General features: G+C 58.2%; 1 protein-coding gene across 1 annotated transcript in view; it reads left to right on the plus strand.

The window, feature by feature from the left end:
- Positions 1–26,388, plus strand: part of NRXN2 (neurexin 2) — a 157,133-nt gene that overhangs the window by 34,277 nt on the left and 96,468 nt on the right. Inside the window, exons 6-8 of the mRNA XM_031941609.1 lie at positions 3,308–3,609; positions 22,011–22,172; positions 23,153–23,588. Of these exons, the coding sequence (XP_031797469.1) occupies positions 3,308–3,609; positions 22,011–22,172; positions 23,153–23,588 (900 nt within the window). The remainder of the gene's footprint in view (positions 1–3,307; positions 3,610–22,010; positions 22,173–23,152; positions 23,589–26,388) is intronic.

A 26,388-nucleotide genomic window follows, 5' to 3' on the forward strand; every position in this document is an offset into this window, starting at 1 on the left:
TTCTACCTTAGACACTTTCTGGCTTTGTGACCCTGGGCCTTGAGCAGCTGGAAGCTCAGAGGGGTTAACCAGGGAGAGCCGGGACACACAGCAAGTAAATGACAGATCTGAGGTCTGAGCCCAACTAGCCTGGGGGCTTGTTGGGGGCAGGGGCCATATTTGGCCTTTTTTGTTTCCAGAACTTAGGCCTGACATACAGCAGGCACTTAATAAGTGCTTATTGACCGTTGCTCTGCAGTGATCCATTCTGGGGTCCAGTGCTGCCTCTGATGCTTGCTCTCAGTGTGACCCTTCCTTGAGCTTCAGTTTCCTCCTCTGTTCAATGACCGTTTGGCCTGAGGTCCCTTCCATTTCTCCATCTGGGATCAATGATGTAAATCACCTCAGGCCCGTCCAATCAGCATGCATTAAGCACCGACTGTGTTTGAGGGGAGGGGATTCCAAAGACCAAATGAAAACTATTCAGTCAATCAAGGTTGATTCAGAAAAGGAAACTGAGGTCGGGAGACATTTAGCAGCCTGAGAGAGCCAGGATTTGAATCCTCCATCCTTTCCAAGGTCCCCAGTTCAAGGATCTCTCTTCAGGCCTAGGGAGCCCCCCAAGTGGGGGCCTTCTTGGGGGAGGACTACAACTCCCATCATCCCCTGGGGCAGTGACTGCCCAGAGTCCCCTTGGTTTCTGGGTCTGGGCTCGTTTTGAGGGGGCAGTAAGGCCCCCCCCTCCTCAGGGAGGGTGATGGGAGCTGGAGTCTCCCCCCCTTCCCTAGATCTGAAGGCTGGCTACGTGGGAGGGGGCAGGGGCATCCATGGCCACCAGCTCCTCGGGCACCTGGAGCTGTCACATCAATGTGGCACCCTTCCTTCTCCTCCCCCCCTCGGTCACCCACTGAGGTCACCCCTCCCCCAGCCCTCTCCTTGACCACTGCCCCTCCCCCACGGCTGCCCATCACATTCACATCCTGTTCCCCTTCCGTCTCCTGGGTTCCTCTTTTGGGTTCCCAGGGGCCGCCCTCCCCCAAGGCCGGACACCGAGCCTTTTCTGAGGTTTCGAAGTGACTCGGTCGAGTCCCCTTGCGCCTCAGTTTCCCTTTCTGTGAGGTGGGCACTGGGTCTGGGGGGGTCTGCTGAAGCTGTTTCCTTCCCAGTGTCAGAGGCCCGGGTGTGGGGGGCTCTGGGAGCCCCTTGCTCCATGGGCCCTGTCGCCCTCCTCTCCTTCGTGCCCCACGTTCTCCATCCTCCCTGCCCCCTCCCCACAGGGCGCCCCGTTTCACCCTGGAGCCCTCGCTTCCTGCCATTTTCCAGCGATGGGGGCAGGCTCCGGTTGCTGTGGAAACAGGAGGCCCGAGGGACTCACGGCCCTTTCCCCGGAGGCTGCTGTCCCCCTTTCCCGTCCAATCCCAGCTCCCCTCGCGGCTCCCGGTGCCTGCCCCCCTTTCCCTTCCCGGCCTCTCGCTCCGTCCCCTCCCTTCCCCCCTTCCCAGGCCTCCTGCTTTCTCCCGCTCTGCCCCCCTCCCCCAGGCTGGGCTCCTTCCCCCTGCCCTGGATCTCCAGGCGGCCCTGGGGGGGGAGGGACACAGAGCCCCCCTCCCCCACCCCCGGCGCTGCCAGCTGCAGTGGGTCTCTGTGCCAGCCCTGGGTGGCAGCTGGTGCCTTGGCATCCGGGAGGCAGCGAGGATGGAGGCCGCAGGCAGCCCGCCCGGCCGGGGAGGGGGAGGGGGGCAGCGGACCCTGGATCTCAGGCTCCACGGCATCCAGGCCCCATTTCTCAGGGGAGGAAGCCGAGGCCGCCATATTTCCAGCTGGCGACCTCCCCCCTCCCTGGGAAGCGCTGGGGCCGCCGCTTTCTGGGGTCCTGCTCTTTGGGGGCCTTGGGAATATGCCCCCCCGGCCGGTGCTCCCCCTTTCCTCTGCCTTCCTGTGTACTCTGCTTGTGGACTTCTAGTCCTGAATGCGAATCCTGCCTCAGACCCTCTCAGGGAGACGGCCAGGATCAAGTACATAAAACGCTTCACAAACCTCAGGCCCTCCCAACGCTGCCCCCTGGGGGGGGGGTTCCCGGCAGAGAAATAGGGCGCTTCCTCCCCCAGCTCATTTTACAGATGAGGAAACTGAGGCACACGAGGCGAGGTGCCCAGGGTCACCCCGCTGGGAAGTGTCCGAGGCCGGGCTCGGGGCTCCGGCCGCCTCTAGGTGCCAGCGCTGTTACTGTCAGCGCGTTTCTGCGCCGTGTGGACGCGGCTCCTCCAGGGCGGGGCCGGTGTCCGTGTTCGCAGCCACGGGCGGCTCAGGACCGAGCTTCCAAAACGCCCGCTTGCCAAAACTTTGTCCTTGAGCCTCTCCACACCCCCAAGGGCCGGGACCATTTTACAGAGGAGCAAACTGAGGCACAGAGAGGCTGGGAGGGGCCGGCAGGCAGCCCCTTGTCCCAGGGTGCGGAGCTGGTGGGCGGCGGGGGTGGAGCAGGCCTGCCAGGGCCTCCCAGCCCCGGCCTGTGCCACACTGCCCCCTTTGCACACTCCCTTACACACTCATGCCCACCTGGCCACACATTTCCTTGTGCATACTCACAACCTGCCCACACGTTGTTACACACTCACAATCCCTCCTTGCAATTCCCTTGCACACTCATGCCCCGGCACACTCCCTTGCACACTCATGCACTTGCACACTCCCCTTGGCACACTCACACCCACCTGCCCACACATCCCATTGCACACTCACACCTGCTGCATATTTCCTTGTGCACACTCACACATCCCTCCTTGCACACTCCGTTGCACACTCATGCCCATTTGCCCACACATTTCCTTGTGCACACTCAGTTTGCCCACACATTGTTGCACACTCCCTCGCACACTCGCGCCCTGGCACACTCCCTGTTTGCACACTCATGCACACTTGCTCACACATTCCCGGCTCCTACTCCATCGCTCCCAGCCCCCCTGCCCCAGCCCTCCGGATCCCTGTGCACGCAGGGAGGCCCTGTAGGGGGCAGGAAGCTGTTTCCCCCAAGCCTGGGCTCCTGGGAGCTGGCCCCAGGCCCAGGGAGGTTCCGGCTCCCTTTGCCCACGTGCCCTTCCCGCCGCACTCTCAGCCTCCTCCCTCCGGCCTCTGGAACGAGGCCCCCAGGCCCGACACCCCCTGCCCCACGTGCGAGGCCCCCGGTGCCCCCCGCACCCCCCAAGCTCTCAGCCGCCGTGGCGTGTGAAGCCCCCCTGGCTCCGAGGGGCACAGCAGGCGGGGGTGGGACCAGTCTGGGGGCCGAGGGCGCGGTCCCCTCGGTGACCCCGGCCCCCTCCCCCCCCAGGGAAGGAGGAGTTTGTGGCGACCTTCAAGGGGAACGAGTTCTTCTGCTACGACCTGTCTCACAACCCGATCCAGAGCAGCACGGATGAGATCACGCTGGCCTTCCGCACCCTGCAGCGCAACGGCCTCATGCTGCACACGGGCAAGTCGGCCGACTACGTCAACCTGTCCCTCAAGTCCGGCGCCGTCTGGCTCGTCATCAACCTGGGATCCGGCGCCTTCGAGGCCCTGGTGGAGCCCGTCAACGGCAAGTTCAACGACAACGCCTGGCACGACGTCCGGGTCACCCGAAACCTGCGCCAGGTAGGGGGTCCGGGGGAGGCGCCGGGGGGCGGGAGGGGGCGGGGGCCGCCTGAGGCGGCCCAAGGGAAGCGGGCGGGGGCTCGGCGGTGCCGGGGGAGCCAAGAGCAGGTGAGCGAGGCCTGGAGCGGGCAGGGGGAAGTCATCGGGAGCAGCTCGGGTGGTCAGTCAGGCTGGGGGGGACAGGGCCTGGCTGCCAGGTGAGGGGGGGACAGGGCCTGGCTGCTGGGGGCCAGGGAGAGAGGTCTGGCCCAGTGGGGACTGGGCAGGGATGAGATGGCACTTGGGCCAGGGCAGGCCCCCTCAGAGCGCTTGCCCCCAGGAGCTGACACCCATGCTCAGATAGGTGCCCCTTGGGAGGCTCACGTGGGCAACCCAGGAGCCCTGACAAGACGGAACCACTCAGTGTTCTCATCCGCCCCCTTGTGGCCCCCCATTGGGGCCTGGCTCCCTCCGGCCCTTCTCTTGTGCCCCACTAGCTGCCCCCATCTTCTGCCCCGACACGTCTTGTCCCGCTGTGGCCCGTGCTCCTCCCACACAGTGGTGCTCTTCCTGCACAGAGACACTCCCGCATGGAGACGCTCCCCTTCCCTGGGCAGAGACCCTGGGGTCCTGCCGCTCCGTCTGTCTGCTTGTTGGGGCCGGAGCTCCGTCTCCCCTTTGCCCGCTGGGCCCGCTGTCTCTTGTAGGCCGGCATCCTCCTGGCAGCGCCAGGCCCTTCCCAGCCGCGCCGGAGCTCCGTCCCGGCTCCTGCGCTGCCTGACCCCTCCCTGGCTGACGTAGCGCCTCCATTGGGGAGCCGGGCTGGGGAGGGGGCTGCTCACTTCCCGCCTCTGCCACAGCCACGGAGGTGGCTCCCACTGCCCTTCTCTGTGGCCTCCGCGCCCGTCCTCTCTGTGCCTGGAGCCGAGATTGCCCCGGCCCGAGCTTCTGCCCCCGCCCCCAGGCCACCCCCGTTGCCTCGCCGGGTTAGCGGGCAGAGCACTCGCCCGTGGACTCCCTGGCTGTACAGGGGCCTCCTGGGGTCTGTCCCAGTCAGGGGCCCCTTCTCGCTTTCTCCTTGACCTTTGGCCTCCATGATGTTCTCTCCCTGTACTTTGGCCCTGACTGTCCCACCTGCCAGCGTCTGCCGAGTCTTGGTAATTAAGCAGCTCAGGTGGGTTTGGAGGTAGCAGGGACAGGAGGGACAAGTCAGGGAACTCGGAACTTCCAGGGGCCCTGGGAGGGACTGTCCTGACAGACCAGGAACAGAGGTGGGGCCTGAGGGCAGGGCTTCGGGTGCGTGTCCCAGAGCCACCAGTCCTGGCCTCCCTGCCTCTGAGGCCCCGGGGGAAAGCGAGGCCGGCTCGGACCCTTGACCTTTACCAGACGCTCCTCCCTCTATTTCTGTTTCTTCCTGGGGACCCAGGCTGGGGGGACTGAGGAGCCGGGCTGAGCCCGGAGGATGCCCCAGGACTGGGGAGCTCGAGGGCAGAGACGGGAGCCAGGGACCAAAATAGAAGGGGGGGGTCCGTCCCCGTGTCCCCGTGCGGGGTCATGGGAGCGGGTGCCCTGGGGCTGGGCGAGGAGAGTGGCGCGGGCGGGGAGCGGCACCAGCTGCCGGCCCGCTGGAGGGGGTGGCCGGGGGCCAAGGACACTTGGTGCGGCCCGTTCCAAGTCTTCCCCAGCGCTCGGCCCAGCCAATGGGAGAGGGCTGGCCCTGGGCTAAGAGCAGCAGCCACCACCACCCAGAGACTCAGCTCCTTCTCCTGGAAGAGCGGCCAGAAGGCCGGCCAGCAGGAGGGAGGAGGGGGAAGCACGACCTTGGGAGAGACGCCCTGGCAGGACGGTCAGAAGGAGGCCGGGAGAGCTGCGCTCCGGGGGACCCCCACCCCTCCCCCGCTCCCGGCCCGCGAAGCCCCCTCCCTCCATCCTACACTGATCACATCCGGGCTCCGAGAGGCCTATTTTTGTTCCGGGGCCTGCTCTGTCCAACGGCTCCTGCCCCGGCCTGGCTGCTCCAGCCAGGGCTCGCTCTCCCCGAGCCAGGAGCTAATTTTAACTGGAGTGGCGAGCTCACAGTGCCGCCAGCCAGGCCAGATTAGGAGGGATCGGCCCCCAGAATAGCCCCCACTCATTAGCATCACAAGGTGGCCGCTCAGAAGCGATCCGGGGGGCAGAGAATGGGGAGTGGCTGGGGTCCCTCCCTGGATCCCGCCCCCGGGCCTCGTGACGGCTTCGCCAGGGCTGCCAGCCCCACGCCCGCACAGGGTTATTAAAAGCCTGTTCTAGGAAGGCCATGTGCAAGGCGAGATTCGGGGCTGAGATGGGAACCAGTCCCTGCCCTGGGGGGGCGACGGTCTAAGGGGAGACAAGTAACCGGGATTTAAGGGGCCCTGACACCTGGCCCTGTCTCTGCCTTCCACTGCCCCCTGCTGAGCTCCTTGTCTCCCCCACGAGATGGGCAGGGACCAGGCTTTTGCCTTGCGAGCCCAGCGGCGCCACAGTAGGTGCTTGATAAATGCTTGTCAGGGACAGGGAGCTGGTGCCCTGTATGGAGCGCCAGGTTTGGAGCCAGGAAGATCTGAATTCAAATCCTGGCTCGGAAGCCTCTCAATTTTAGTCTCTTTATCTGAGGCTGCTGGTGGCTTAGTGCATAGTGATCTGGACCAAGTTCAAATCAGATCTCTGATTTCCTCATCTGTAAAATGGGGGTCCCATAGACCTGCTTTACAGACTTGTGGTAGAGAAGAACACGCTTGCAAAATGCTCCATAAATTTTAAATATTCTATAAATGCTCGTTATTCAGTCACGAACCGCTCTCCATGACCCCGTTGGGTTCTCCTGGCAAAGATGCTGGAGAGGGTCGCTGTTCCCTCCTCCGGTGTATTTTACAGATGAGGAAACCAAAGCAGAGCCTTAAATGACCTGCCCTGATCCCCCAGCTGGCGAACGTCTGAGGCCGCAGCGGACCCAGGAACCCGAGTCTTTCTGACTCCGGCCCCAGCGCTGTCCACGGAGCCACCCTCCGCTGCCCAAGGTTCTGACCATGTACATTACAGACATTACACGTAACTTGGGAGAGGCACAGGGAGCAATGAATCACAGAGTCCTCCCCGAGCCCGGGCCCTAATCTCGGAATCACCAGATTCCGAGGAAGGGAGAACGAGGCACAACATGGAGGCTAGAACTGTCCTGACCGACGCCGACGGGCCCTTTTGGAGAATCCTCCCGCCCTCTTTGTTACATTCATCTGGGTTGGGCACAGGGCAAAAGGGAGACAAAGTCTGGGTAAGATCGGCCCGTTTCCTGCCCTCACGGAGATTCCGTCCAGGATGGAGATGGGAACTGGAGCGTGGCCCGTTAGGCGGCAGGCTGGGCTGCCTTGGAATAGGGAGGAGGAGCCTGGGAAGGCCGGCTCCGTTTCCAGCCTTGGTCCCTCCAGTGGGATTATCCCATATTTCTGTGGTGCTCCAAGGTCGCAAGAGCTTTCCCTCCCCGACCCTCGGTTTCCTCCTCCATACAAAGGAAGGGTTGGGCTAGATGATGGCCACGACCTCTTAGAGATCCCAGCATCCTCAGGTCCTGTGTTTAAGACCTGGTGGATCTTCCTTCCTTGGAACAGAGCCAGTGACGGCCGAGTCATACCGACACGCTTCTATAGGCTGCCAGTCGGTCAGCAACCGTTCAGATGTGGGGGGCAGGAGACCGCTCCAAGGGCAGGGGAATGCTTCCAGGGTCAGTCTTTGGCCAGTCCAGCCTGGTGACCCCGGTGGGCAAAAATCCCAGATGGGCCCTGCTTGGGAGGGGGCATGAGTCTGGGAGGGCCCTTGTGTCTCTGACGCTCATAGGGAGATGTCAGAGGCTGTGAGGAGGCCCGGGGCGAGGGTAAGGAAGGTCTGAGCCTGAATTTGGCGTCCCACGCTGCTTTGGAGGGACGCGCTCTTATTTCCTTCTTGTTCCTGCACCCGCGCCTCTTGGAGCTGACCCTGTCACTGCCCTTCTTCCCGGGGAGCACAGAACGGCAGGGTTGGAAAAGATCCCGACAGGGTCTGAGACTCAGAGAGGAAATGGCCTTCAAGGTCACCTACAACAGCCAGCTCGCGTGATGGATAGGAGACGGGCTTGAGGGAGGCACTCCCCCCATGTGGGTTCTTAGGGGATAGAGCTTGATGGCTCCCAGATCTTCTGATCCCAAATACAGGCTTCTTTCGATGGGAATCCCACCGGCAGAGAGGGTGGCTTGGGCCTACACTCTGGCTTTACTACTTGGATTCACATAACTGTGGTCAAGCCCAGTGACCTTGTCTGCCTGGTGCAGCTAGCCCCGAAGCCCCCTTTGGCCCTGTGTGGTCTACAGGTGGGCAAAATCCCTCAACCAGTTCCTCACCTGCCTAGGCAGCCCCTGAAGCCCCCTTTGACCTTCTGTGGTCCGTAGTTGGGCCTAATCCCTCTTCCAACCTCTCGACCGGTCACCGCCCTCCCTGGGAAGGTCTCGCTCAGGGTTCGAGGGGATCCCCTGCCCCGGTACTTCAGGGTTCAGTTCCGTGGTGGATGGCTTCTTCTGTTCCTCTCGCAGCTGCCATCGCATCCCTTCTCCTTCTCCCCCTTCTGATCCACATCTCCTGCTCTTGTGGGCTTGATCCCAGCAGTCGGAACCACCCCCCTGCCCCCGATCCTTATTCAGCAGCTGTTTCCTGGGTCCGTCACATCTCCCTCTGCCCTATGGGGGGCTCCTCTGCCTGCCACCTCCGCTTCTTTCCGACTCCCTCCCTTTCTCCCTCCCCCATCGCTCTCGTCCTGGCACCCGCAGCCTCTCAGAACCACGACCTTCCAGGGGGGAGATGCTCAGGTCCCTAATTCCTGGCTTCCAGTCTCTGGAGCCGTCTTCCTCTGTCTTTCTCCACCTTGAGCCCACTTTGGGCAAGCCGGTCGGGCCTAGTCTCTGTCCCTGTGATGCTCCTGGATTTACACAACCACCAGCGGCCGGAGTTTTGGTCGCGGAGCTTGTCCTGCGGCCTGGGAGGACGGGCCTCTGGAGCCACCTTGCAGGCCATCCTTACTGCTGGCTTAAGGGGCCCAGAGCTACATCCTTCATGCCCTCAGGTGGCAGCCTCTTCACTCACAGCCTTGCCCCCCTACGGCACTCCCACTCTTCCTCTTGCCAGGTGCCAGGTGCATGACCGCTGAGCTTCCCACCCCTCTGCCTGTAGAAGGAACTTGAATGATTATTCTCTGAATTGTATGGCCCAGAGTGGTCCCTCCTCGTGTTAGAGATGCTTAGAGCACTTACGTGCCACTTGCTGATTAATATTGGTGCTTTAGGACTCCTCCCCGACACTAAATATGGAATCCCATTAGTGGTAATTTCAGGGGACCCTGGCCATCGCCTTCCCGAATTAGCCCGAGGCCGGTGGTTTTGCCAACACTTCCCGATGGCCCGCCCCTCTCGTAGCGCTCTCGTTACCCAGCTGCCCAGCGCCCCATCATCCCTGCCATCCCGGGGTCGTCCTTCCCGTGTCCTTGGCTCTCACGTCCGGGGTCATTCTCCAAAGGGAGCGTGGAGAGACTCCCTCCGGGAGCCCTGGGGAAGACGGCTGACCCAGAGGGAGGAAGGAGGGTTGTGGAAGGCAGCCAGGCCTTGGGCGAGCACTCATGGAGCACGAGGGACAAGGAGAATGTGTTCCCCAGGCCGGTCGTGGAAAGGCTAGTGGGATCTGGAGGTGTAGATGGGAGCTGGACAATGGGGCAGATCAGATGGTTTTCTTTTTCAGGGGGTGACGGGGAAGGTGATGTCCAGAAGGATGAGAGGGAATAGGGCTGATGGAAAGCATTATGGGAATCTTTGGGAGCCGGTGGGGCTCTGAAAAAGTGAATGAGGGGTTGAGAGGGTGGAGTTTGGTTATTGGGGAGGAATGGGAGGGGAGGGAAATATGGGAAGGGGAGGGTTTGGGATGTTTGGAAATTACTGGGAAAATGGCTCCTTCCAGTTATGCTTGGAAAAATGGCGTCCTAATTCTCACAATGATTCACTCTTCCTCTTCCATTCTTGGTGAAGAGAAGGAACCAAAAGGAGAGGGACTGGGGGGGACCCCCCTGCCTCCTTGAATACTTATTCCCGTGCCTTGCCCACAGAACAAGCAGACGCCCCTTTCCCCCACTCTGTCGCTTTGGAACATCCTCCAGGCCCCCAATAAAACAGTTTCATGTCCCTACCAGCCAGTTGGTTTTCAAGGAGCCATTGAGGGCCATTCCGCAGTCGGTCAACAAGCGGACGGTCACTGACCGGACGCCCGCTGTCCGAGACCCCAGCAGGCCACTGGCCGCCTAGTCGGCCAATCCCAGCTCTTTGAATCGGAAGCCATCCGGCCAGCCCTGAGCCCATAAGCCCACCAATCAACCGCCCCTCCCGATAGATCCTCCCTCTCTCACATCCCCCTCCTCCCCCTTCCCTCCCCCCAACCCCTGCTCCCTCCCCATTTCAGCTGACGGGATTTACTAATACGCATAGTTAGGTTTGCTTCCTAACCGCCCTGCCTCCCCCATCCCCCTCAACCCTCTCTGTTGGATAACCCCGTTACTGACTTGTGTGTGTTACTAACACGCTTACAACCTGGTGGGGGGCTGGGGGCGGGGCGGGGGCTGGGGGGGGGCTGGAGGGGTGGGGGGGGGGGGGGCGGAAAACCGAACTAACCTTTTCTGTCTCATCTATGGAATGTTGACCATTTTTTAGTCTTTGGTTTCTCAGTCCTGATTCTTTTCTTGTTTCTCTACTAACCAAGATCTCTACCTATTCCCCCTTCTCTGCAGACGGCTCTCCGGGGAAGGGGATTGAGGGCATGAAAAAGGGGGATCCATGGCGGGGGGGGAGGGAGGAAGAAAGGAAGGAAGAAGCAGCCGTGGGACTCGAGGGGTTCAAGTTCCTTCTCGTTTTTTTGTTGTCCCCATCAAAACTTTGATTTTTCTTTTCAGGTTTTATGAACCCCGGGTGGGGGCCTGGAACAACCAAATTAAAGGATATATTTTCTCCTCCTTTCCAGTTTTTGTTGGTCATTTTATTTTTTTTCTTTTTTTTCCCTTTTTTTTTTTTTTTTCCCCTCCCCCAACATCCCTGCAGAGGGATTGGCTATGGTAAACTATTATGGTAGATTCCCTAATTGTCTTATCGTTTGGTTTGCCGTGGGTTTTTTAATTTATTTCCTTTTTCCCCTTTGGTTTTTTTCTTTTTCCAATTGGTTTTCGGGACCTTTGGATTTTGCTTCTCTCTCCTTTCCGTTGTCCCTCCTCCTTCTTTCCCCCCTTTTTTTTCCTTCTTGTCAAAGTCAAAATGGAAATGAAATTTGGGATTGTTTCACCCCAGGAGAATAAAGGGGGCCTCCCACCGCTTGGGAGGCCACCCCCAGCCCCTTTTTTATTTTTGTTGTTTTTTTTCTTTTTTTTTTTATTTTTCCTTTTTGTTTGGCTTTTTGGTTCAAAATCCATGGGCTTTTTATAATGTTGTTGCCCTGTCAGCTGGGACGGGCCCTTGGGGTAACCCCAGCCAGCAGGGGTGGGATTTGGGGTGGGGAATAGGGGGTGGGGACCTTGGGACCAGGGGGAAGGTGTTTTTTTCCCGGAGATCTGGGGGTGGTTCATGAGGGTTGAGGGTTGGTGGGAGAAAGGGGTCCTTTTTTTGGGGGTGGGTCCCCTAATATGAGGATGAAGGGTTCCTCTCCCCCAAAGGGAAGGTCCTGTTCTAGACCCTCTGCATCCCACTAACATTTCTCTGTTTCCCTTTCCATCTCCCCCTCCTTCCTCTCCTCTGGCCCCTCTCCTGCATGACCCTGGGGAAGAGGCCGATTTCCTTCCTCTTTGGGGGGTAGGGAGAAGGGAGATCTGGGGGGGTGGCCCAGGGGCTGCAACTGAGCAGGGGGGGCTGGCGGTGATGTCTGTGGCTGCGTGTGACTGGCTGAACGCGGTGCGTGGCGTGAGTCCATGAGAGACGGGGGTGGGGCCGCGTGGGTGAGACTGTCCTTGGCGCTGTGAGTGGGCGTGTGTCCGAGGCACTTGGGGGATGGCAGATTCGTGGGTGCGAGTGGGCTCCCTGCCAGGTGCCAGGAGGTGCCCAGGGGGCGGGGGCCCCTCTGTGAGGCAGAGACACAGCACCTAACCCTCAGCGAGTGGGCCGGGTCACCGGCTGCAGGGCAGGGGAGCCCAGGATAGATCCCTCCCCTTCCCATGGCCCACGGGGCTGCTGAGGCTGCTCCAGCCTAAACCCATTTTGTGGTTATTTAGACCCCGTTGGGGGCTTTCTTGGCAGAGATGCCGGAGGGGCTTGCCATTTCCTTCTTCAGCTCATTTTACAAGTGAGGAAACTGAGGCAAGCAGGATCACCCCACTAGGAAGTATCTGAAGCCAGATCTGAGCTCAGACGTTTCCTGATTCCAGACCGGGCACCTTATCCTCTGTGAAGTCACCCATGCCCCAAACCCGCCTTCTGCCTCAGTGAGTCTTTCCCAGCGAGCCCCGGCTCTCTCGAGGCTCATGGCTCCCACTTACTAACTTCTGGGGTTTTCCCCTCACCACCCCAGTAAGGAAGACCATTAAATGTCATCATACTCGTTTTACAGATGGGGAAACCGAGGCTCAGGGAAGCAGAGCCATCAGCAAGGAATCCACACTCCGAGCGTGGCTGTCTCCTCGCTGTCCCCGCTGCTCCAAGCTCCCTGTGACCCAGTCTCAGTGGAGTACGCCCCTCTCGCCCCCCACTGACCCCAGAGGGGTCAGGACGCAGCCAGGAACCTCCTCTCCGTCCATAGTCCCTCATCCTAGGGATCTTCCTCTCTGAAGGGGCCCAGCTCCAAGTCCCCTCCTCGCCTGCCCAGGGAGACCTTTACAACCTATCTCCCCTAACAGTGTCATAGTCAGGGACCAGCTGGACCCAAGTCCAGGGAAGATGAGGAGCCAGAGGCAGGGAGAGCCGAGCTTGGGTTTGGAGCCAGGGGGACTTCCGCTCACATTGTGCTTGTGACAATAGCTGCCTCAGTCCACTCATCTGTAAAATGGGGCTGCTAATAGCACCCACTCAAACGAGGTAACTCCCCAAACGGTTTCCAAGCCTTGAAGCCCCCCAGAAATGTGAGCTGCTAGCGGAATTCGTGGGCTTGTTAGGAGGGAGGCTTCATTCTAGTTCACCACTGGTTGGCCCGTGGGATATGTGGCAAGTACCCCGACTCCTCCGGCCCCCATTTTGCTCTGTGGAGACCCCTGGCCTTTCCTCATCCCTGGGACGCTGAGAAGACTGGGAAAGTCCTTCCTAATGGAGCCAGGAAATGCGGTCATCCCCGGCGAACGCCTGAGCGCCTCCCCTCCAGACTTATTTTCTGAAACACTATTGGTCTCTCTTCAGGACAAACCCCGGAGGATAAGTCACCGTCGCAGAGCCTGGAACTCTCCTTGCCCTCTCACGAACTGGACTCTTCTGGAAAACAGATCTGGGAGGGACTCTAGAACATAGAACATAGATCGGAGCCGGAAGGGGTTTTAAAATTTAGAAAGAAATGAAACAGGTGGAGAGGGGTGAGATGAGTTATCCACGGTCACGCTGTCAGTAAGTGGCTCAGTTGGTATTTAAACCGAGATTTCTAGATTAAGACTCCATTTTCCTTTCCATCGTACAATAGGGACAGGACTGAAATGACTCACAAGGAGCGGGAGTCTGAATAGGGGAACGACACGAGCCTCCGACTGCCTTTGAGGAGTCACCGGCCCTGATGAGCAAATGAAGAAATGGCAGATGTTAGGCCCCCTGCCAAGGGTCTCTGAAGGGTCCTGGAGGGTGGGCGAGGCGCCCCGCACGGCCCTAAGACAGGCAACGCCCTGCCTCCCCAAAACGGGGACAGAGTGAGTTTGCAGATCGGAAGCTTCGTGGGGAGCCGTTAGTGTCAATCCCAGGAAAAACTCTGGGAACGTAAAATAATGGGACGGTGAGCGGTCCCTAGAAAAGGCAGCCACGATCAGAGGGAGATGCGCACGGCTCCGGCAAAAACGGGCTTTGGCAGAGCGGCCCCGTTCCTTTTTTTGGACGGGGCTGGGAGGCTGGGAAATCCTGGGGAGGTTTCAGGCACAACTTACTTGGATTGTAGCAAAACATTTGGCAGAGCCTCTCCTGCTATTTTTGTTGACAAAATGGAGAGCTAGGAAGTAGTCAGGACATAGTCAGCTGATTCAGAACTAGGTTTTGCTCCGGATACGGTGCCCGACACATGGTGACACTTAATAAGTGCTTGCCTCTTGGTTAAGTAGTGCAGAATGAGTACTGAATTTGTAGTCGGTGGCCCATGTGTGGGACTTGTGGGACACTGGCGGGTCTCTGCCTTAAAGGCATTAGCATTAATCTCTTTGAGCCTCGGTTTTCTCATCTGTTAAACAGGAGAATCGAGGGGAAGTGAATGGTCCAAGGTCTTATGCTTCCTAAACCTCGATCCTTTCTCATTCTAAATCTGTGCTGTGTAAATGACTGGACCCAAAGAATGGTCATTTATGGCTTAATGCTTGCGAGGAAGAGTCTCCGATGGGCCGCCTTAGAATTTTGTCCTTGGCTCTGAGCTATTCCGGACCTTTATTGATGACTTGGATGAAGGCACGAGTAACATGTTTCTCAAAGCCGGAGCAAAGATGGCAGAGTCAGGATCCCCCAGTCCCTCGGCAGCTGGATGGAGCAGGGGCTCCATGGGCTGGCGTTAAGAAGACCGAAGTTAAAATCTGAACTCAGACACCTCTTAGCTGTGTGATCCTGGGCAGATCACTTAGCTGTGTTTGCCTTGGTCCCAGGCTATAAAAATGAACCGGAGAAAGAAATGGCAAACCGCTCTGGCATCTCTGCCAAGAAAACTCCAAATGGGGTCAAGAAAAGTTGGATGCGACCGAGCAAGGAATAGTGTCCAAAAATAGGGATGCGATGATCCTGCTGTTTTCTCCGGAATATTGTGCTGGGTCCTAGACACCCGTTTTTAAGAGGGATGTCAGGAAGTTGGTGGTGATCACAATGGTGAATGGCCTTGCAATTACACTAGATCAGGATTGATTAAAGGCACTAGAGAAGTTTAGTTTGGAAAAGGAGAGGTTTGGGGATATGGGAGGAATTCCATGTTCGACTTTGAGAGTCATTACATGAAAAAAAAAAAAAAAAAAAAAAAGACAAGACTTCTTTTTCTTGTTCCTGGACAAGAGGACCAGGAGTAGCGACAGAGAAGTAGCTGCAGACCTGAAAACCTTCCCAACAATTAAGGCCGTGGAAGCCGTAGAAGGGAACGGCTCTTCTGGGTGGGGAATCCCCCATAACGGAAGGGAGATTAGACTAGCTGCCTCTGACGTCTCCTGTTTAGCCTTGAGATTCTGGGACGGTCAGTGGATCCCCAGATCGCCCAAACGGATGCGATGTAATGCTTTGGATGCGGTGGATCCTCTGGATGACCAAAGAGAAAGGAGCCAATTCTTTGTATTTCAGATCTCTGAGCCGGAGGGGACTTCAGAGGCATCTGGGCCAGCATCAAATTAACTAGCATCTCTTAAACAGCTGTTATGTGCCAGACCCCCGACCAGGCACATCTTAGTGTCTGCTTGGTCTTAAAGAACTTCAGCGGTGGGAGATCCGCCACTTGTCACAGTAGCTGCTCCTTTCCCTTTCAAATGGTCAGCATGATGTGGATGGGGAACTGGTCTGGAGTCTGAGGACCTGGATTTTCATCTTCCTTTTGATGCTTACTAGGCCTATCACTTTGGTCTAATCACTTCCCCTCCGGGCTGCAGATTCCCCACGTGCAAAGTGGATGATTTCTAACTTTGGGGGAGCCGGTGTCCTCAGGGCCCACAGGTCTGAGTCTTCCCCCTGCGCCCAGAAAGGAACCACGGAGTCTTTTCTTCACTGTCCAAGATCCTTCTGGGAGCCTTGCTCCAGCATTCTGGAAATGACTCCTCCCTGGCCCGGGCTGGAGAGAAATGTGAAGAAGGTGGCAGGGGGTGCCCCAGAATCTCCTCTGGAAGTTGGGGCATTGTTGGTGTGCTCCAGCTGTTTGCCCTTTTGGCTGAGGAGTGCTGCCTTGACTTTGTATAGAACGTTCATGCATTTCTTATTCTTCTAAATCACTCCTATTTTTCTAGTTAAGCATTAAGGTTTACAAAGGGCTGCCCTAATAACTTTGGGAGGGGTGCCATTAAATATTACTAACTCTATTTTACAGTTGAGGAAACTATGATCTAAGGAGGCAGTGTGGTACAGTGGTGAGAGCCTTCATTGGCTTTGGATTCAGAGAACCTTGTCTGGAAAACAGGCAAATCCTACTTGGGATTTTTGTGAATCCGGAGGAGTCATTTAGCTTCTCTTTGTCTTCATTTCCTCATGTGCAAAGTGAAATTGCCGGACTCGGTCCCTAAAGGCCACTCAAGCTCTCGTGCAATGACACGCCTAAGGTTGAAGCCAGTAAGTGGCAGTCAGGTCCCCAAGCCAGGGCTCTGCCCTCCCCCACTTCCCACAGGTGCCCGTCTCCTTCCCAGAGGCTAGAGCAGCGGGTCTCAAACTCTGGTTTTCCTTATCCCTTTGCACTATTCAAAAGATTGGAAGTCCAGAGAATTTTTGTTTAATGTGACTTACATTTATGGAAACTATATTAGAGAGAAAAACTAATTTGGAACTTGTGGACCCTCTGGAAAGACTTGCAATATTCTCTGCACCTCACTTTTGAGAACCCTGGGCTAGAGGGAAGCTCTCCATTGAAGAGGAGGAGGAGGATGGGAAATGGAGGGGGGGGGCAGATGAGGCTTAATGGATTTTCTTCCCCTCTTTTGATTCTATATCAAGTATTTTCTGATCACGGGGCTGGGCCCTGAGTCCTGGACACTCGTCACTAGTTTCTCATGCTGATGACTGACCCGAAGTTGGTGCTATACACACATTGTCTCGTGTGAGTTCTGCAAGAATCCTTTAGCCAGGTGCCATCGTCGTTATCATGGAGAAACTGAGGCTCAGAGAGATGATACCCATTTGAGGCTGCATTTGAACTGAAGTCTTCCTGGGTCCAAGTCCGGTGCTCCTCCCACAATGCTTCACTGCCTCTCTAACGCAGCATGGACAAGCTGAGAGCTCGAAGGCAGATTTCGTGGAATCCAGCACCCCCATTTTACAGTTGAGGCTGTCGAGGCTCAGAGAGGAAAGGCAAGTCCACTATCTGACAATCAAGAGTTGGATTTTGAACTCTGCACCAAAATTCCATTTTCCAGTGATGTCTTTGGAGGAGGAAGCAGAGCACAAGGCAGAGGGACGGCAGGGAAGCCCCGAGAAAACACAGAAGCCGCCCCCGTTATCTTCTTCAGTCACTCTCCTGTCCCCCCCCCCCAAAATCCTAGCCCTGAAAGGGCCGAGAAAGCCCTGAGAGCCTGAGAACAGGAAGTGAAGGGATACCTAGAAGAGCCCCAGATTTAAGTCAGGGGGCCTTGATTCCCAGCCGGGCTCTGTCGCCAAGGACAGCTCGGCCTCCTGGGCTTGTGTCCTTGTCAGAAAATAAAAGAAGTCGGGTCGGGGAGGCTCTGAGGGCCCCTCGACCCAAATCCCCTGATCCAATGGGGAAGAATGGAGGAAGCGCTTTTCTATGTGCTGGGAGCTGTCCGTGGTGCTGTGAGCTTGTGTGTGTGTGTGTGTGTGTGAGTGTGTGTGTGTGTGAGAGAGAGAGAGACACAGGCACGCACAGAGACAGGGAAAGAGAGGCAGAGACAGGGAAGGGGGAGGAGGAGGGAGAGAGGAAAGGGGAGACAGAAACAGACACAGGCACGCACACATACAGTGAAAGAGAGACAGAGACAGAGATAAAGAGAGACAGGGAGATGGAGATAGAGACAGAGACGAAAAGACAGAAAGATGGAGATAGAAACAGAAAAAAGAGAGAGAGACGGAGACAAACAGACAGAGACAGAGACAGAGAGATGGAAATAGAAACAGAAAAAAGAGACAGAGAAGCTGTGACAGACACACACATATACATACCATGAGAGAGAGAGAGAATGACAAGGACAAACACAGAGACAGAAAGACAGACGCAGAGAGAGGGGAGGGGGGAGGGAGAGTGAGTGGGCGCTGTGCCTCGGTCTCCGTGTGCGCATGGATGAGGGTCCCCTCGGTTTCTCGTCTGCCTCCTCTCTGTCCTCCCCTTTTGGAAGGAACCCTCCCCTCCCCCGCTCCATTTCTCGGCTCCCCGCCCCCGCTGCATGCCCGGGTCCACGGCTGCGAGCCCTCGGCTGTCCCGGCTTGGCCCGGCCCGGCCCTAACCCGCATGTGCGCCCCCGGCTCTGGCTGCTGCTGTGGCACGCGCTCCGCCTCCCTCCCTCTCTCCTCCCCCAGCCGGCCCCTGCCCCTTCGGAAGCCGGGCGGGGGGGTTAGGGGAGCTGGGGGTCGTGGCCCGGGGGGTGGGGGGGTGAGGGGTTTGCACTCCCGTTTCCCGCTTCTACTAACGAGCCGCCATTTTTGTGTCTGGACTTTGATTTTGTCTGAGGGAACAGTAGGGTTACTAATCCGATTCATCTCCCCCTCCCCCAAAGACCCGTCCCCGACCCTCCCCACCGACCGTCCCCCTCCTCACCGCCCCCGCCCGTCCCTCTCCCCGACTCTCTCCCGCTGCTCTGAACCCCTCTCCCCCCCCCACATCTCCCCACTCCCGTCTCTTCTCTCCATTCCTCCACTTTGTCAGCAGAGATTGTGGGGAACCCCCAGGTTAGGGGGAGGGCGAGAGGAGGGGGGGGAATAGCTTGCCTCCTTCCCCTGGAGATCAGGTCTGGGAGAGGAGCGAAGGACAACCCCGGGGAGGGGAGGCCCCCCCAGGGCAGGAGGGTTCTGGGGGATCACTCCCCCTGGCCTGAAAGGATTCTGGGGGATCACTCTCCCTGGCCTGAGAGGAGAAGGAGGGTTCTGGGGGATCACTCCCCCTGGCCTGAAAGGATTCTGGGGGATCACTCTCCCTGGCCTGAGAGGAGGAGGAGGTTCGGGGGATCCTCCCTCTGGCCTGACAGGAGGAGGATTCTGGGGATCACTCCCCTGGCCTGGGAGGAGGTTCGGGGACCCCCTTGACCTGGAGAAGGAGGTTCTGGGGGATCCTCCCCCCTGGCCTGAGAGGAGAAGGAGGGTTCTGGGGGATCACTCCCCCTGGCCTGAAAGGATTCTGGGGGATCACTCTCCCTGGCCTGAGAGGAGAAGGAGGGTTCTGGGGGATCACTCCCCCTGGCCTGACAGGAGGAGGATTCTGGGGGATCACTTCCCTTGACCTGAGAGAAGGAGGGTTCTGGGGGATCACTCCCCCTGGCCTGAGAGGAGGAGGAGGGTTCTGGGGGATCACTCCCCTGGCCGGCAGGAGGGAGGATTTGGGATCACTCCCCCTGGCCTGAGAGAAGGAGGGTTCTGGGGGATCACTCCCCCTGGCCTGACAGGAGGAGGATTCTGGGGGATCACTCCCCCTGGCCTGAGAGGAGGAGGAGGGTTCTGGGGGATCACTCCCCCTGGCCTGACAGGAGGAGGATTCTGGGGATCCTCCCTGGCCTGGAGAAGGAGGTTCGGGATCCCTCCCCTGGCCTGACAGGAGGAGGTTCTGGGGGATCACTCCCCCTGGCCTGAGAGGAGGAGGAGGGTTCTGGGGGATGACCCCCCTGAGAGAAGGACCAGAAGAGAAGGAGGAGGGCAGGGCAGTGAAAAGAAGAGAAGAGGCCATTACAGCCCAAGACCTTCAGATGGGATGGAAGGTTGAGTCACTGGGCAGAGGACGGGAAGCTCAGATTTCCTTTCCTGGAGTTTATGAGAGTGGGAGGAAGTCTCCTCACCTCCTCCGGGCGCCTCTGTGGTGGGCGCTTCAGAGCCATCTTACCCAGAAGCAGGCTGAGGGACAGAAGGGGCTTCTGGGAAGCCCCTGGACCTTGTGGGGAGAAGGAGGAGGGGCAGCCTTGGGTCTCTGGGCCCTCCATGGGCTCCCGCCTTCCTGGGAGCAGGGACACTAGACAGAAAAGCATTGTGGGTAGATTGACCGGTGGAGGGGGGCAGACTGTCTGTCAGTGACGTCCTAGAGGGAGAGAGGGACAGGTTGGGGAGCAGAGGAAGGAGCAGCAGGCCTGGGATCAGTGACAAGAGGGGCCATCTCGGCCTCCATTGTGGCTCCTTCTCCACCTCATCCCTCTAGCCCAGCCCCAGCATTCTCAACAACTCAACCTCCACTTCTGGCCTCCACCTTTCCCCCACCTCGGACTCTGTCCCAGTGCCCCCCCTTCTTCCTCATTTCTGCTCCTACTGACTTTCACTCTCGTTCTTACCTCAGCCTCTGCTCCTGTTCCTCCCGAACCCCCCCAGCCTCTCCCACCCCGAGACCCTTCCTCGCCCGCTCTAACCTCATCTGCACGTGTTCGTGACTCATACTAACGAGCCCTTTCCTCCCCTTCCCCAATGTCCCCCCCGAACCCACAGGGGGAAGAGGAAATAAACTCTCCAACTTGGCCTCCCCCCATTAAAAAAATAAAAACAAGAAACAACCAGAAACAACCAGTAATACAGACACCAAAACCCCAACAGCCCTCCCAGACTGTCAGCTCAGCCTCCCTCCCGTGGCAGCCGCCCCCCCCCCCCCCCCCCCCCCCCCCCCCCTCCAGGCAGCCCTCCTCCAGCACAAGGTTTGATGGTTCCCAGGGGCAGCCCCCCCCCCCCCCCCCGGTCCCTGGCTCTCGGAACATGTTCTGGTGGAGCCCGGAGAGCATCCGAGAAAAGGCTCCTTTCCCCCTTTACTCTGCTTCCCTGCCCTGCCCTGAACCCCCCCTCGACCTCTGTGGACAAGGCCCCCGAGGCCCGAGGATGAAGATGGCCGGCGGCATGTGCGTATGGGCTGGAGGGGGGTCTCGCAGGACGTGGCTGCACTGCCGCTTCTCCCCCCCAACTCTGCCCCCGCCACGGGCCCTTTCAGAGAGGGGAAACTGAGGCAGGGGCTGGGGCGCATATGGGGGGTGATGAGTGGGCGAGGAGGGGATGGGGGTCCAACAGAGGCAGGGCAGACGGTGGAACCTGGGGATCCCGTGCCCCCACTCCAGCTTCTCTGGCCCGGGCCCTTTAACCTCCTCCTGTCCATTATGCCATAAGCATCTTCCTTAAAATTTCTTTCCCCGAGTCTGGGGCCCCTTCCCCAGCTCTCTCCCCATGAGCCTCCTGCCCACCCAGCCCAGTGCAGCAAGCCTGGGGCGGCCTTGGCTTTGGAGTCCCTCCATCCGGCTAGCAAGTCTGCTTGGAGCCGGGCTGGCCCCGGTTGTTCTGTCTCGGGCCACGGTCTCTGAGTGCTTCTGGACCCCCAGCTAGCCCAGCCCTGCCCAGCCTGGAGCTGGAGGGGCAGCCGGGAGGGACCCTGAGATCGGTCACCCACCCCCATTTTACAGATTGGCCCAATGAGGCCCAAGGGGGGAGGGGACTTGCTTGGCCAGGAGAACCCCGTGTCCCCGCCTCCAGGTCCAGCTGGGGTCACTTGGGGTCAGGGCCGTCCCTGGGGTTAGGAACTGGGGGGGGATCGTAAAATCTGAAGCCAAATGCTAGAGCGTGACTCCCTATTTTAGAGAGGGGGTTCTGAGCCAGAGCCAACATTTCGAACCCGGATCCCGGCCTTTCCCACTCTGCCCTTCAGGGGGCCACCAAGAAACCTCCCGTGGGGGGGCTGGCTCCTGGGAGTCGGGGAGAGGGAAAGGGGGAGCAGCGCGCACTGCAGGGAGTCAGCAGGAAGGGATCCCCTGGCCTGGGGATTGAATCTGGAGGCCTCTGGCCTGGACCCGGGTTGTCAGGTTCTGTGCCCCCTCCCCTGCCTCAGTTTCTCCGCTTGCCCATGAGGAAGGGGCTCCCGGGCCACCTCCTGCCCTCAGCTCTGTGATTCCGAGGGCACCCGTTCAGTTTCTCATCCCCTTTTCCCTGACTCCCCTGTCCAAGGCTGGGTGAGGGGTCTCTGGCCTTTAGGAGGCCTGGAAGTTGGAATAGAGGGTAATGGCAGCCCCGCCCCTCTATGACTTGTAGGCCAGAAGGCGCCCCTAAAGGGGCAAGGCCTGTTGGTGGGTCAGTCTTGGGGCCAGCCTGAAGGGATTCCCCGCCCCTCCCCCCAATCAGGACCTCGGGGTGCTCCTTGGAGACTTGTTTGCTTTTCTGTCCTTCTCCACCGTCCCCCCATGACCAAGCCCAACGGAGACCATCAAATCTTGTGCTCCTCCCCCCGCCCCTCCCTCCCCCTCCCGCCCCTCCCCACTGTTCCCCCTCTGAGACAAGCAGACATAAAAATGGGGCCCCTCCCCCAGCACCCCCACCGCCCCCCGGCCCAGCCCCGGCCTCCGCCCAGGAGGTTGATGCCTTGTTGTCTCCTTGTGTCTCCCCCTCCTCCCCCCGGCCCGGGCTGGACAGGTGACCATCTCAGTGGACGGCATCCTGACCACCACCGGCTACACCCAGGAGGACTACACCATGCTGGGCTCGGACGACTTCTTCTACATCGGGGGCAGCCCCAACACGGCAGACTTGCCGGGCTCCCCGGTCAGCAACAACTTCATGGGATGTCTCAAGGATGTGAGTGGGCCAAGGGCCGGAATCTCCCGTGGCCTGGGTCAGGGGCCGGCGTGGCCCCGCCCCCGCCCCCTCCCCACCTTCCCAGCACAGATAGGACGGTAACTCGCCGCAGCCCCGTGGGCAGCTGGGACGGGCCGGGGTCTCCGCAGCTCCGGGCTCAGAGCCCCCCAAATCCGGCCCCGGGAGGTCGCTCCCGAATCCAGCTCTCCCTGGGGAGGCCTCGAAGCTCCTCTCCGTGTCTCCCCGGCCCCGCCTGGCGGAGCCCTTCTCAGAGCGAGGTTTTTTAGTACAGAAAGCAAAACATGGAGCATCACGGGGGAAACCAGGGCTGTGGGGAGCAGTTATAACCTTAAAAAATAACTTCGGGGCCTCCGGGTCAAAATTACCTGAATTTGGTGAAAAGCTCTAAAGCTTTCAGCCTCGTCTAATCCTTATGACTTCCTGTGTCAGAGGGAAACTGAGGCCCAGAGGAGGGATTATCCACCTTCATTGGCCGACGGGTTCTTAGGCTCAGAGCTAGAAGAAACCTCAGAGACCCTCTGTTCTCTCCCTCCCATTTTACACACGAGTAAACCGAGGCCTGGAGAGTGACTTGCCCCGACAGGAGCGGAGGGTCTTTCACTCCAGATCTCAAGTCCTCCCCGTGAGCCCGCGCTGCCACCCCTCCGGCAGATGGGGCAGGGACTTGGGATGGCAGCTCATGGGCCTCCTCCTGTGAAGGGAAGCAATGGGAAGGGGAGGGGAGTCTGGGCCCTGGGTTCAAATCCCAACTCTGCTTCTTAAGCTGAATGACCAAGGAAAGCTCCATCTTCTGGCTCTCAGCTTCCTCTTCCGGCGCTGGGGGAGGGGTGACCTTGGCAGCCCCCCCCCCGCCCCCCCGGCCTGTGAGAGCCGGAGCGGCGGCAGAGTGACCCCTCTGGGGAAGGGGGGGAGGGCAGGGAAGGGCGGCCCCTTGCCTCTGACTCCAGTGTCCCCTGCAGGTGGTCTATAAGAACAACGACTTTAAGCTGGAGCTGTCCAGGCTGGCCCGGGAAGGGGACCCCAAGATGAAGCTTCAGGGCGATCTGTCTTTCCGCTGCGAGGACGTGGCCGCCCTGGACCCCGTGACCTTCGAGAGCCCCGAGGCTTTCGTGGCCCTGCCCCGCTGGAGCGCCAAGCGCACGGGCTCGGTGAGCCTGGACTTCCGCACCACGGAGCCCAACGGGCTGCTCCTCTTCAGCCAGGGCCGGCGGGCGGGAGGCGGGCAAGGGGGCCACGGGGCGGCCCGGGCCGACTACTTCGCCATGGAGCTGTTGGACGGCTACCTCTACCTGCTCCTGGACATGGGCTCCGGAGGCATCAAGCTTCGGGCGTCCAACCGGAAGGTCAACGACGGGGAGTGGTGCCACGTGGACTTCCAGAGGGACGGGCGCAAAGGTCAGGGGGCCCTCAGGAGGGAGAACCCTGCCGCCATCTTTCCTTCCCACCCTCCCTCCATTTCCTTCCATCCATTTATAGCCTTGTCTCTCCTTTTGAAAACATCAAGCCCTCTTCCCTGACTTCCTCCTCATCGCTTGCTTCCAATCCAGCCGATGAAACGAGCATTTATTAAGCGCCTACTGTATATTTGTATATTTGACGATATTAAGCACCTACTGTATATTTGACAAATGATGAGGATCATGGGACCATAGACGTACATCTAAAAAGAACTTTAGAGATCTCCTGGTGAAATCCCTTCATTTTACAGATCAGGAAACTATGGCCAAGGGACGTAAGTCATCCTGATAAAAAATGCCAAAGCCAAAATTCAAAGCCAGGCCCTCTGACTCGAGACCTGCACTTTTCCTGAAAGGATCAGAGACGGTCCCCCCTTCCGGGACCTGGCATTCTGTTAGGAGGATGTTCTGGGCCCCCCGGCCTGTAAACACCAAGCGACATCAGGATTGATGGGGGGCCCTGTCTGTGTCCTGAGCCTCTGGCCCTGGGAGAAGCTTGGGAGTCTAAGCAGAAGTGAGGAGAGGCAAGAAGGCACGGGCTGGAGATGAACAAGTGAGACAGTCTGAATAGAGGGGAGTCAACTTGGGGAGCCTTCCCTCACCTCACCCTGCCATTCCACTGCCTCCTTCCCCTCTGACAAGAGAGGCTATATTCTGGGGAAAGATCCCTATGGGATAGGAGGAATAGGAGGAATGATTGGAAAATTTGATATTTACATAATCAGTGAGCATTTATTAAGTACCTACTATGTGCCAGGAACTGGGGATACCAATAAGGGTAAAAAACAGCCCCTACTTTTCTTTTCTTCCTTTTTTTTTTTTTTTTTTTTTTTTTTTTTTTTTTTTTTTTTTTTTTTTTTTTTTTTTGCTGAGGCAATTGGGGTTAATTGACTTGCCCAGGGTCCCACAGCCAGGAAGTGTTAAGTGTCTGAGGCCAGATTTGAACTCAGGTCCTCCTGACTTCAGGGCTCAGCCCCTGCTCTTAAGGAACTTACATGGTACATCAAGATATGCAAAAACCTTGTAAACGATATCTCACCTGGGAGGTTGGTACCCCAAAGATTATTAGCTCCATTCTACAGATCAGGAAACTGAGGCAGGATCTCACAGTTATCTGAGGTGGGGTTTGAACCAAAATTGCTCACCACTCTTGCCGCTATTCGCTCTCCTTCATTCTCTGACCCTTCACAAGAGCAGTCTCTTCCGGTGCCAGAGCCTGAGAAGGTTCACAAAGTGCCTCTTGCCCAGCGAGCAAAAGCCATGTGTCTGTGACATGCTTGTTCTTATGCCCACTTTAGAGATGAGAAAATGGAGGCTTAGGGAAGTTAATATGTCTTATCCAGGGTCCCTGATCCAGGTCTCTCACCACCTTCTCCATAGAAACCTCTCATGCTCCCCTAGTTGCTCATGTCCTCTCTCTCAGGGCCTTCACTTTGCTTGAGCATTTTGGGGGTGAAGTGGCTAGCGTGCCGGGTCTCGAGTCAGGAAGATTCATTTTCCTGAGCTCCAATCCAGCCTCAAATACTTCCCAGCTCGGGACAAAGTCACTTTACCCTGTTTGCCTCAGTTTCCTCATCTGTTAAATGAGCTGGAGAAGAAAATGGCAAACTCCTCCAGTATCTTGTCAAGAAAACCCCAAATGAGAAACAGAGTCAGACAGAACTGGAATAACTGGGCAACGACAAATTCACTTTGTTTATATGCCGTGTACGCTCAGGCAACACCCGTCTGCAGCGACTTCCCAATTCCTGCCAAGGCTGGTAGTGTTGGGTCCCTAAAAGATGATTGGGAGCACTTCTGCTCGGGGTGCTAGGGGTAACCCTGAGGGGGGGATTTCTTCAGTCACGTTGCTTAAGAACACCCACTGCTGCCGTCCCCACTGATTATCAATCGGCCGGCCAGGGAGTTATTAATTTAATATAATTATAACATGTAAATCATATAAGTGCTAATTTGCCTATCTTGAGACATATGGGTATTGACTCGGGTAAGAATAATAATAAAAATCACGCCCCCAACCAGGGGCACGCTCTCCCACAAGCCCATCCAGTGCTCAAGCTTAGAGATCCCCAAGTTGAGAGTCCTCTGCGTCTTTATTGGAAATCCTTCTCTCCGCTTGGGAGTGTTGTCCAGTAGCCACCAGGTGAGTGCTGGGCTATGAGCCTTGGGCCCTCATAGTGTCTTGAACTGCAGTTCTCGGCATCGAGAAGGGAGACTTCCCATCGAGTTCTTGTTGTCCCTCCCGATTCTTTAACAATGATTTCTCTAGTTTCTTCAATGACGCGGCCAGTGGAAAGGGGAAGAGAGGGAGAAGCAGCTGCAGGCAGCTAAATGCCCAAGAAGTCGCCGGGACGGCCCACGGGGATCGCCTTGTCTCCAGGATGTTCCTGTGGGAATCACCTTGTCGCCGGGACGGCCCACGGGGGTCGCCTTGTCTCCAGGATGTTCCTGTGGGAATCACCTTGTCGCCGGGACGCCCCACAGGGGTCGCCTTGTCATTGGGATATCCCTGGGAGCACCCCCATGGGGATCGCCTTGTTGCTGGGACGGCCCGGCAGGGGTCGCCTTGTCGGATATTCCGAAGCCGAGATCCTGATTGGCTCCGAACATTCCGTCGTTTGACATCATCCAAGCTAGGACTTGGACTCTTCCCACCATAATTAGCTAAACGGTTTGCATCCTGTTTGCACCTTCGGTTGTTTGAGCAGACTCTCACACCTAATTACCACCTTGGATTC

The sequence above is a fragment of the Sarcophilus harrisii genome, chromosome 6 (assembly GCF_902635505.1).
Source record: "Sarcophilus harrisii chromosome 6, mSarHar1.11, whole genome shotgun sequence".
NCBI lineage: Eukaryota > Metazoa > Chordata > Mammalia > Dasyuromorphia > Dasyuridae > Sarcophilus > Sarcophilus harrisii.